General features: G+C 41.8%; 1 protein-coding gene across 1 annotated transcript; it reads right to left on the bottom strand.

Moving 5' to 3' along the window:
- Nucleotides 1-1808: 1808 nt before the first annotated feature.
- On the bottom strand, nucleotides 1809-12281 carry angptl2b (angiopoietin-like 2b). The gene is made up of 5 exons (XM_034872047.1): nucleotides 11765-12281; nucleotides 6136-7034; nucleotides 3745-3938; nucleotides 2486-2756; nucleotides 1809-2045 (listed from the first exon to the last, which is right to left on the bottom strand). Exons 2-5 carry the CDS (start codon nucleotides 7013-7015, stop codon nucleotides 1846-1848), a joined length of 1545 nt encoding a protein of 514 aa, XP_034727938.1. The 5' UTR covers nucleotides 7016-7034; nucleotides 11765-12281; the 3' UTR covers nucleotides 1809-1845.
- Between the last annotated feature and the right edge of the window lie 440 nt (nucleotides 12282-12721).

Genomic DNA, 12721 nt, shown 5'->3' on the forward strand with positions numbered 1-12721 from the left:
CTTCACATTTTTCTCAAGGGTTTAACCAAGTTGAGCATTAAAATGAACCAATGAGGAATTTACCTTTATGTGTATTTGATTGTACATGTTGAATGCATTATAGAAATGCAGTTGGCTAGCCCACTAAATGCTATTAGTAACAGGGTGATAAAGTTTCCCCATGGGGATAATTGAGTGAAAAAGTTAAAAATCACCCTTTGTTCTCATAAGAGAGATACAGGGTAGTGAGAAAGAAAATGTGATCTGCATTACAAAAAAACCCAATATCACTACAGGGTTGTAAATTCACCAAAATAGAAAGCTAAAGGATTAATGTTCAAAGTCTTAGTTTTACACTTTTTTGTTTAGTTTATAATTTTCTATCAATGTTTATGACTGTTTTCATTAAGTCTCATTGCAAACAATGTCACTTAAGTTAGATGGTAGATTTGAGAATCTTAAGGATACAACTAATAAATAATAAACTGGTATTACACTGATAGCACTATCAGGACACATCTGTGACAAGGGACATAATTAGCCCAATTTTACTAAATGACTACACAATTCATGTTCATGACAGTTGACAGGTGCTAAAGTTAAAACCGTAGAATATGTCAGACAAATGCACACCGATTCAAATAATTTGTTTTGCCTTTCCCTTTTGGAAAATGGATAAATGTTACTTTAGTGGCAGCAGTTATTACTGCTTGTTATCAATACTAACTATGTTACAGCAAGAGGCATCAAAAAAGAGAAACACAAGCTGTACATATTTTATTGCAATGTAGTAGTGACATAACAGGGTTTAATACATTATTTTACAAATATCTTATGTACAAACGCAATGTGTCGTATCTATTGACATCAACAAACCACTAATTTATACAGTAAATACAGTGCTTGATTCATTCAAGCAAATTGGTGGATACCTGTTCAAGCAATTCAAGATTTCAAAACAAGTATCTTTATAAAAAAAAAAAGCCGGACTTTGAAGAGACTGTACCTTTTCAAAGTTTGGTAGTAAGTATATTTTTGATCTTAAATCTATTAAATGTTCCATAAGCATACTGTTAATAACTTCAGGTATTGCTATTAACTGTTTTGGGGTCATGGTTTAAAATAAATTGGCACCTTTTTATAGTATTTTGTTGTAATTAACAAAACTGGCCAGAATATCTAACCATGTATACATGTTACTGTTCCTTTAAATTACATTTTTTTTAAACGTATTTAGAATGAAATTAAAAGTCACTGGATAGGTTTCCTGTGTCAACCTAATTTGCTTGTTACTGCAAAAAAAACTAAATGTATATTGTAGGGTTCCTATCTCACTGCTACTTAACTGAATTATTGTAATCTGTGCTTTTAATGTCAAATTAGAATAATACAAACAATATGTTGAATTGAGAACACTGTCAACTAAGCAGGTTTTGGTTTTATCAAAGACAGTGTATTTAAAACAACTCCTGAGCAATGATCACGTGTCTGTACTGAGTCATGTACTAAAAAGGGAAACGTACAGACAACAGAATTACAGCGTACAAAGTGCTCAGTGGTGTTTTTGGCCTCCAACGTTGCCTTTCAGGTAGCTAACCCTAACCTCAACCCTAAACATAACCATGCGAGCCGTTGGGGGCAAAGACACCAAACACCGCACAAAGTGCACACATTCTTTGACTTATCAGGAGGTACCACTATATCAGCCTGATGTTTTGATATTGCACTTCATCTGTTTCTTTATCATAGGTCATGTCTTGGTGCCACTCCATTTAAGACAAAAAAGACAAAGATTGCATTGATTTTAGGAGATGCAAAGGCTTTTGTTCAGTGAGAGATACAGTACATTATGTGTTCCTTGGATGTTTAGTGGAAGGTGTTTGGGTTTGGACGGATCATCATGACCACTTTCTTTAGTGAATAGGCTCCTCCTCTGAACTCAGCCCAGTAGACTCCATCTTGGTATCGGCTGCGGTAGTGTCCTCCTCTGTACCAAACGCCATTCAAATTTGAATGGGCACACGAGTTGTACCACCAGCCTCCCTTTTGGTAATGGGCGCAATTGCCTAGAAACATTAAAAAATAAACACAACTGTCAAACTGCGTGCACAAACATACGTTACATATTTTCCATCCTAGGTTTGAAAACTATAGTGTGTAGTTTCTGCCGCCCCCATGAGGTATTCTAAGTAATAACAACAAAACTGTCAGTGCGCCAGCCCCCCCCCCCACACACACACACACACCACACTAGCAGCCAAGGAGGACATGGAGGATTAAAAAGAACATGATGGACTTTTCAGAAGAGGTAATTATCTTCAGTCCCGAGTCTGCGCGGGAATGTCACACCACCTTACTACCACTAGTTTCACAGTACTTTTTGGAATTCATGCATGGTCAATAACCCTCATTTAAATAGAATCAGACCTTCAGTAATATCAAAAAGTTACACACTAAAGCTTTGAGCTGCCATTGTTTGTAATACTTTCTAAAAAGTTTTTTTTACCTGTATATGCATCATGGTCCCTGTCCAGTGTTGTGAACTGTTTGCCATTATGCCAGGTGAGGGAGTCTCCTGCGTTGCCATGGTAACGGCCCACCCTTAGCTTGTAGAAGTCGGCCTCGGGCTCCACTCTAAAGCTGGCATACTCTGCAAACACCTTCCTACCAGCCCAGTCCTCCAGCGTGACTAGCAGTTTGTAGTTTGCCTGGTTAGTCAGCCAGTAGATGTTCTCCAGACCCAGCCAGTATTCACCATCAATATTGCCAAAACCTTGCTGTGTAGGGCAGTGAAAAAAAACACTATTAGTAAGATTAGGAAATCCTTTGTGAATGTTGTTTGAAAAGCTTGGAACAGTTAGTTTGGATGTCTGGTGAATGATTCAGGGTCGTTGCAGATGTTCTGAAGGTAATTATGAGTTTACCTCTTCAGAGGGGTTGTTTATCGTCAAGGAACATTATTATAAATAGACCCTCTGAGTCAAGTTTATAGCTAGCATCGGGTGTCCAGATTCCCACTATTATTTTGTTATTGAAAGCACAGCAGGAAAAGTGTATATAGTATGAAATCCAACATACTGGATGCTGTCTCATTGCTTTGTTCTGGCTCTGGTCATACTGTAAGATGGTTTGTGGTATTATCCACCCTGCACATGATTTGAATCATGGAAACCCCTTCTGATGAGTGTAAATGCAATTTCAAATCTCATGCGGTTTACATATTTTTGTAAAAGTCTTGGAAAGATCTCCATTGTTGCCTTTAGCTGAGATTTAATCAGGACTCTTGTGAATCTGTTGCCAACAAACAAATGTTAACCAGTGAACGGTTCCTCCCTGTGTGAAGGGTTTCCCTTTCAAAAGAATAACGAAAATGAGTTCCCTGAACAAAAAATAACTCCGCAGACCTGTTTAACAGGTAACTTGTGATGCAATAATCAGCAAATAAGTTATTTTTTCAGATACTGAAGGGATACTGACACAACTAAGTAATGTGACATTCAAGTCCAACATTCCCACATTTTAATTTTACCGTCAACTCATTCACAAAGACCAACTGATCTTGCTGGAATTAATGAGTCATGGCTGTGGCAGTGGCTGAGGCTGCTACTTCATCACTGCATTCATCATGCTACTTCGACACTTTGAGAGCTCAAGAATTACCTATTCATTACTGGTTCACATCTGGTTAGTGGCAAAACCACCTACATATGCCACCAGCTTCAGTCCAAACTATGAGGTCCTTGATTTGGTGTGAGGTTGCCGCACCTTGTATGTCTCCCAGTTCCTGAAAAAGTTGACAGAGCCATCCACCCTCCTCTGAATCACGGTCCAGCCACCTGGGTCATGTCTCTGGTCACACCACACCTGCATAAGCCGGTTGGCATTCTCTGGCTTCACCAGGTACATGCCACTGGCAGTGTGGCCATCTTCCAGAGCCTGCAGACAATCCTTAAATGGCCCTAAACAAAAAGGCAACAACAAGACATATATAGCAAGGAAAATCCAGTCAGGTACCACAGAATCTCCTAACGTTGAGAAAAGGAAATGGAGAAAAAAAGCCATAGTTACACAAAGAGTTTTTATACTCTGCCATAGGGAATCCCATTTTTCAGCAAAGGCTCTCATTTTAACAGCAGAATTGACTTTGGCTGCTTCTTTCACAAGGGAAATGGCTGCTGGCCGTGCAGCCAAGAGAAACACTGGCATGAGGGCAAAGGGAATCCTGACTACTGAATGATGAAACGCTAGCAAAAACCTTTCATCATCTAGGATACCATACCGTGCAGGATTATTGTTATTATTATTATTTGACAGACTTTCACTTTGGTTTTTCTACTTTATAATATACAGTCACATCATTTCTGCTGAAGACATGACGTATTAAGGCCTCCCATCGTGTTTTGAAGTAAGCATTTCCGGGACCAAATTAATTTATGGTCAGCTTGTAATCCTTCTGTTAGCCGCACTTCTCTGCCAGTGAGCCTGCTGAAGCTTTTTCCAATATTAAAAAAGATGTATAAAGTAACAGGATAGCATCTACAACATGTTATGACAATGCATGTAATGTTTACAACTGGGTGAGAAAACCCTTCTAAATTAAAGAAAACTAATGCTGGCAATAATTAGGCCTAGGCAACATCAGCCCTGTGCTCTTTTGCAGAAATAGAATTCATGTTACAAATGTTTTGTAGATTTTTTGCAAGGTCAATATTGTTTTATTGGATTTTATGGTGCAAATCTGTGAAACTGAATTAGTCTTAGTGATTTTACCTCAACATTCCAAACCCAGTAGATAATGGAAAAACACTAATGGGGCAACTGGCTCTCCGGCTTCAATTGCTTGTGAAAGTGTTTAAGTTCTTAAGATTTCACACTTGTGTGGTTTGCCAACTGGCCCGGATTACACAGAGTTTAAGTGCAATGGAAACAAATAGAGAATAGGGGGTCACACAAAGGTGTAGAGGTGAGGTAAGGGGCGCCTCAACAGTTTGCAAGAGATAGAAAAGAACAAGGAAGTGTATGAAAGAAGAATCAAAACACTTCATTTATAATATGTCATGAGGTCCCACTCAGTTGAGATGCCAAACATAGGAACCGTAAAAGTGTTCACATAATCGGAATAGCCAGAAGTTTGTCTATCAGTAAGAAGGTTGTTTTTGGTTTCATAAAGTTTCTTTGGATGATATCTGTCTCCTGGCTCACTCTGCCATCCATTTACTTTCAGGAATGTCTGTTGAGCAGATACAAGCCAGAGAGCTGCCCTGCCCTGCTCTGTTCTGCCTGATAAAGTCTGCTGCCTTGGTGGAACATATGACTGATTCTTGCCTGGTGCAAGTGGAACAAATGACATCACTGACTCTTGGTATCTCTTTCTGTCCCCCCCCCCTCCTTTTTATTCAAGATCCATCCCTCCAACTCTCTGTTGCTCTTTCAGGTCTCTCTTCCTTCCTCTTTCCTGCATTGTGTGAAGCTCTCTGTTTGTGTTAAGGGTTTATGTAACTTTTTGGGGTGTTAGTTGCATGGCTATGGGCAGGAAAATCCTTGCCTCCTTTTAAACATGCCATACAAAGGCTACTGTTCACATGCAGCCTGGTGAAAATGGCAAGCAGTAGCACAAAATGTCAATGGAAAAAGCTTTGGTTTGTTCTTTTTTCCACCATTTTCAAACTGAAGTCTCCTAATGTAAGGGAGCGGCAACAGTCTTTTCACTGCAACTGATTCCACAAAACACCCTTCACGTCAATTTTAAAGCTTTATCGTCCACTAACATGTGTTTACATTGTGTCTAACGGGCTTGAATCCAGCTACCCATTTTGGCACATGTATTTGTCCTGCTAATATGTTTAGTGTTTTTGTGTGGGTTGAATCAAGGCAATTAGATATGCATCTCAAAAGGCTGCAGACAACAGCATTCTGTTCTCACTGAGAGCCCTTTGCCCTGGGAAAGTGTGGGACATATTTAAATTGGCTTTGACTGGAACTTGGTGTTGTCTGGTTATTAAGAGGTTTACATCGTTGTTAGGTCAGAAGCACAATCCTTTGTTTGTGACTACTGTTTGTGATGGCAACTGGTGTGTTTGGTAGGAATGCATCAAAAATAGAGCATAGAAATGAAGTGTCTATATTTAAATGTTCAGATAGGTCTTTTGGACTCACCAGAGGGCTTGTCTGTGGTCGAAGGGCTGTGTGTGCCAGTGGGCATCGTTGGAAGAAGAGGCGGTAGAGATTTTTGGTCACTCTGGATCTCGTTGCTGATTGGCTTTGTAATTCGTGGAAGGATGGGTGGCTGGTAAGGCTTATTGAGAGGTGGTGATGGTGGAGGTGGATGAGGCCGTGGCTGGGGGACGGGCACGTGACGAGGGGGGGGACGACTCTGGCAATGCTCCTCCAACAGGGCAATTAGAGTTGATTGGTTAGTGGCCAATGAAGCCAAGTGCTGGTACTTGTGCTCAAGATCTTTGTATCGACTGGTGAGCTGTTGCATCTCAGAGGTTTGGTTCAGGATCTTGTTCTCCATCTGAGCCAATTCGAGGGCATTGTCTCTCTTCCTGATGATCTCATGGAGCAGCTGCATGTACAACTGAGTGACTCTGGAGTTCATGTTTCGGCTCTCCTTTCTCAGAAGCTTGACCTCATTGACAATACCTCCGTCCACTTCTACCAATTGCTGCAGGGTCTCAATCTGCCTCTTTTGTTTCTGTAGCTCCACGTTCAGCAACTCTAACTCCTGTTTGTTGACTCGATTCTCCAGCATGGCCTCCGGCTCCTTGGAGTTGACACAGATGGCTCCGGTTACTTTCTGTTGAGGCACAATAAAAGTGTAGGAGCACTTGTCCTGCTGCTGGTCAGCTGGAGCACGCTTGCTTCTTCCAGCATAGAGAAACTCTCTCTCTAAATCATCCTCACTACTCTGAAATTCTTGGGTCCTGTCCCTGCCATGGCTGCTGTCCGACAGACTCTCCGGAGTCTGCTGGGCACCACAGGCTTGTCCATAAACAAGAAGGAGCCCCAGCAGGACCATTGAAGGGGGCTCCATGTGTCCAAATCACCAAAACCTGAGGAAAATGGGAAAGAAATGGAGAACATGATTGTATTGTAGTAAAAACAATAGCCCTAACTGACTCAGTTTTGTAGTTGTTAAAGAAGCAGACTGTATGAGCATATCTATTCTGAAATAGTTTTCCTTACTATTAGTACTGAAAAACCTCAGGATTTTCAGTGGAGTCCTTTATAGCTATCTGATTAAGACCAGAAGAAAGCTGCCCATGAAGTTACACTGGTCCTATCCTCCATTACCTGCCAGGAGCAGACTGGCACAGAAGCGCTGTGCAGTCACCCTAAACAAGGCTGTGGATCATTACATCTCCCAGAAATATGGGCTACTGAAAAAGATAAGATCTGAAAGAAAATTGCTCACTTGCCCAGCTGAATGCCCCAATGGCTGCCGTGACTTTCCATGACAGGAAACGCATTATTTTCATGTGTAATGTATAAATCAGTTATTGCATGGTTGCTACACTGTAGGTATCACAACTGGCATGAGCACACACTGCTATTATGGCTTTAAAAGTGTAATTCATTGAACAAATCTGGCTTTGATCCTGGTTTGTTTAAATCCATCAAAAGTATGCAGTAAATGCTGGATGAAATTTACAAATCCCCTCACTGCACCTAAGAAAAATATTTCTTTTTTCGAATTATTTGCTTCTAATGATGATGTCTTTAGGCAGTTACATTGCTGTTAGGCAAGTGTGCTTAGCTTAGTTTGCTGCGCTGGTGCAGGTTCTCTCTGGGCAGCTGCCACTGCTTGTCGTTGATACAAAGCAACACTTCTATCTGCTCCCCTCTGCAGGCCTGGACATCTTTGCTTATGGAAAATTTGAGACACTAGCAGATGATGCTATTCCTGGAGCTGTTTTAAATATTGATTGTGTTGCATCAGTCCTTTCCTTAGTCTTTACCAAAAGTGGGAAGAAAATGTGCACTGAGACACCGAAAGGCAATTAATCCTAATTTATGTATTTGCTTACACACTACAGCATGTGTTTCTCTTCTAACTGGAACTCTAAACAGGGAAATTACATACTGTTATCCTTATCTGTCTCAGTGTTCATTTCTGATTGATTTCTGAGATACAATATTCCTGTCTAGATTACAGTCTCTCTTAAATTTTGTCTTATATAACTGTGGCGAAAAGCATTGCTCAAGACTAAAATGAGATACTTTGGCTAAATGTTAACCCCAGAATTCAAAGTGAAGACTTTTTTTATTAGAAAAATAAGTGCAGGCAGATTTTGTTGATGATGTGGCGTTATTAGGGGATGCCAATGAGTGCTGAGGAGAATGTAGCTCCTGTGTAAGGATAACAAGGCCTTGAACTCCTGGGGCACCTTAATTGAAAGCTGCTGCATATTGGATTACAGAGGGGTCCAGTGTAACACCCCCCCAGAGTCAGAAGGGGCCTGTCTAATCAGAAAGCATTATAGAGAGCGCTACATTGGCTTGGCTTTGAAGATCTGCATCAGGATTGCCAGTCTTACCAGTAAATCCTCACCCATTTATTATAGCCAATCTCTCTGTGAAAGATAATCCAGCATACAATAATCAGAACAAACATAAGAAGAGAGCAGAACTGTTTTTGTCTTGTTAATCCGGGCGTGCTGCCAGCACATTAGGTTGGAGACATGGAGAAGAGAAATGCAGCGCTCTGCGCGAACATGACCCTTGGCACATTTGACCCTTTTGGCTTTATCTGTCTAGAGTAGAGTGTGTAAACACTTTTCCCTGCCATGAAAACCGTTTTTCTTTTTGCACACTGCACTCTTATTTATCCTGTCGGTCTGTCTGAAATTATAGTTTACCTGGCTAGAAAAGAATGACCTACAGTAAAGAGGAACGTATTCTTGATTCTCCTCAGTCCTCAGTTGAAACATGACTGTGATGAATTAAAAAAAAAACTTCAAAGAAGAGTGGACTCATCTAGGGCTGCAACTAACAACTATTTTCATAGTCGATTAATCTGTTGAATATTTCTCGATTAACTGATTAGTTGTTTGGTCTATAAAATGGTGACAAATAAGGATCAGTGATTCCCAAAAGTCTAAGATGACGTCCTCAAATGCCACAACTCAAAGATATTCAGTTTACTGTCACAGAGGAGAGAATAAACTAGAAAATACTCACCTTTAAGAAGCTGGAATCTAAGAAATGTTTACTGTTGTCTTTTAAAATTACTAAACCGACCAAATCAATAATCAAATAGTTGGTTATTAATCTAAAAGTTGAAAACTAATCAACTAATTGATTGATCTTTGCAGCTCTATGCTGATGCAAATTCTGATTTATTCAGTGTCATAAATAATGTTATGCAAATGATCTATTAGCATTGATAGATCAAGCCCTAAAGTCGTCACTAAAAATAGCTTAAAAGTAAGCCCATACCAAGATAAAAGAGCAGCCCAGAGCCTGTCCCTTGTAATGTGCTGATGACTGTATTTGGCCGGTGGCCTGCGGTTTCTCCCTCTGGAACATGAGCTCTGTCTCTGAGAAATGGCGTGTGATTTGCCCCTGCTGCGGAGGAGTCCCAGGTTGGAACGTCGTTAGCCCGGAATCTCCTTCTCAAGGCTTCACTACACTTCAAAGCTTAGGGGAAAATGTTTGCAGCCTGTGATGAAATGCGTGTTTGTGTGTGACACAGTGAATGCGGTTTGTGTGTGCGTGTCTGCCAGTGTTTTCCAGATAATGTGCATTTCCAAATAACAACACTTGCCGGGCTCAGTATCCCAGGGACCTGAGAGAGCCCCATCTGCCCTGACAGAGACAGCCTGTTATTAACCCATCCCCAGTCTGCAAGAGAGAACAGAAAGCCGCCTCCTCCTCCTTCGCTTTTAACAGCCCCCATAGTTAATCATTGGCCTAACATCAGTTCACTTTAACAGGCTGCTATTGACTGGCAAATAGCTTTAATTATTAACTGGTGTTGAAAAGTACCATATACGTCTACTCTGCTTAAGGCCTTATAAGCGAATAATGCAGCGAATAATATGATTGGCAGCTCCTACTTGGGGGATTTCTTTAAGTCTGCTTCACACCAAAATGTTTTGGTTTTACTGTCGTCAGGTGGTAAGTCTGTGTTTACACGACTCCTCCTTCTGGATTTTACTGTAATGTTAAATCAAGTGTGATAGGCAAGTGCAGCGGGTAGGTCACTGCGTCTCTGACCAGCGCTGCGCTCCAACCTTTTTGGTCATGCTCAGCACATATTAATTAGAAGGTGGGCAGCCTCGCTCAGACTGGCTGATGTCTCTCACCCCAGCCCCTCTCATTTCAGCGTGAGCATGGCATTCCTCACATTCTTCGTCACCTCATTAGAGTGAGCTGCCATACACACATGGAGAGTCAATGGTGGTGGCAGACAGAGAGAGCTAGACGCAGGACCACTACGCCCCTTATCCCCACCGTACCCAAAAGACATGCTGTATCTACTGACCCAATTCATTCCCAGTGTCCTACTTTTGGTGTGAATGCCTCCATAGTCACATCATCAACATCCACAACAGGAGGTCACAACACAACTACACAGCATCTAATTTTTCAGTGGCTGCAAAGAAGCAGACACATGGCAGGACGGCTTTGTTCTGCAAGCTCAAATTAGCACCAACTCCGCAGAGAACAGGCAGTTTCCTGTATGACACCCAATATGTGTTGGATCAGAGTCAAATTCAATTTGCTCATGGTAATCTGCACTATTACATTACCTTGAGGATGACCTCATTCTTTCCTCAAGCATGTAATCCTTGTAAGCGTGTAACATGACATTTTGGACATGATTAACCCCAACTATCTGCTCGGTCTCCATGGAGCAGGAGAGTTTAGGTTTTTGTTCAAATTTAGGTTTTGTTCTTTTTCTCATGCTGCTTTGTGCGTTCTTACCCCCCTCACATGTGATCTGAGTCAGGCAGGGGGTCTCAGGAATTGTTCCGATAAGTTCCAGCATTCTACCTCAAAGCCCCCTTATCCAAACACTACTCTGGCAACAGAAACAAAGACGGGATTCAACCGCCTGCTTCCCAGTCCGCTTGAGCCCAGGGGAACATCCTGAAGCTGCAGCCTGCTTGACATAGGTTATCTTTTTCTTTTCATTTTTAGAAGTGAATGGTACTATTTGTATTCTGTAAAATAAATCTCTATGTCAGCATGTATCACTCAAGGTTCTTGCTACACCCTCTTCATTGCCCATGTCTTTATCTTACCCCTTCTGGGTCCTGAGTTTTGACAAGCTGAGTGTTTTTTCAGTAGGGAAGAAGCACTTAGCCCACAGAGCCCGCTCTCCAGCATCCCCCTGCGCTGAATTAACCCCCTCCACCAAGTCCATCAGAGTCATCAGTCCGGTTAGTCATCAGAAAGAAATTACCCGTTGGCACCAAACAGGGAGTCCAATAACTGATGCTGCACGACATCTGCTGTATTTAAGATCAAACCAAATCATTATGTAAAGTGCAACAGGTTGGGAGTGAGCAGTCAAGGTCTGAATTCAATCAATTTAACGGAATTAGAAAAAGTAGTTGCTTCACCATTGTGTTGGAAATGTCACTGGGCTGAACGATTCTGAGCTGTCACATCAAGAAAGGTCATCATGTGTGTCGTCTGTGTGTCATCAGTGAGTGACAACGTATCAATGCAGTGAGTTGAAGTAATGTTTGACATAAATTAAAGTACATATGCACTGTCCCTGTTAAAAGTACAAAAGAGTATACAAAGACGTGAAAGGTTACACAATGCTTACGAGATAACTGTACAGTATTGATGGGGCTCCTTCAGTTGCCTTGCCCTCCTGGCAGAGCTGATTGAAGTTTCTCCTGGTAGAAAGTCATCCCGAGTGTGAAAGCTGCTCCCTTGCGTCCTCCTCTCCCCCTTTCTGTGCTCTGCCTTTGTAGTTACTCACTCTTTGTCACCTCGGTCCCTTCCAGCCGTGGAGTGTAGTGCTGTTTTAAAGCCTATTATTAAAACACTGTCATTAGCCCAACGGAAGCTTATCTTGCGAGAAACTCTTAAGCAAATGTTGAGTAAATTGTTCCAAAAGAATTCACTTGAAAAAGTTACAGCACTTTAAAAAAATCAACTGGTAACTTTAGTTGGATGGTGGAGGTAGTTTCCTGATAAATGGTGAGAGTCCAGGGCAGGTTGTGTACTGCATGTGGCCCGTTAGGAGAAGACTGTCCCTTTCCTGTGGGCTGAATCCATCACTTCTGCCTCACAGCTCTAAGAGGCTGTCTCTCTCAACTACACCCCACTCTCTCTCTCCCGCTCTCTCTCTCTCTCTCTCTCTCTCTCTCTCTCCCCCCTCCTCTGTGCTTTTAAATGATAAAAAATCCTCTTTCAGTGTTTCAGTAGGCAGACAAATTGAGCTCAGAGCCTCCCCCTCTCCCTTTAAAAATGAACACATTCTTGTTGAAAGCAACAGCTTTCTTTCACCACCCCTCCTCCCCATGGCACAAAGAGATCCACAAGCATGCACAACACAAGCCGCACACACACACGCACACACACACACACACACACACACACAAACACACCCGGAAAAACACACACACTACTCAAATTTCTCAAACCCCCTGCCCCCTGGCCGGCTGTTTCAACACCACCACTATTTCTGGCTAGGACTGCATGGTTCTTTTGGTGGTGGGTGGACAGGCGCGTTGTTTCACTGATCAGATCCTAATTGGCCGTGAATGATAGCTTG

Source organism: Etheostoma cragini, chromosome 5 (assembly GCF_013103735.1).
Source record: "Etheostoma cragini isolate CJK2018 chromosome 5, CSU_Ecrag_1.0, whole genome shotgun sequence".
Lineage (NCBI taxonomy): Eukaryota > Metazoa > Chordata > Actinopteri > Perciformes > Percidae > Etheostoma > Etheostoma cragini.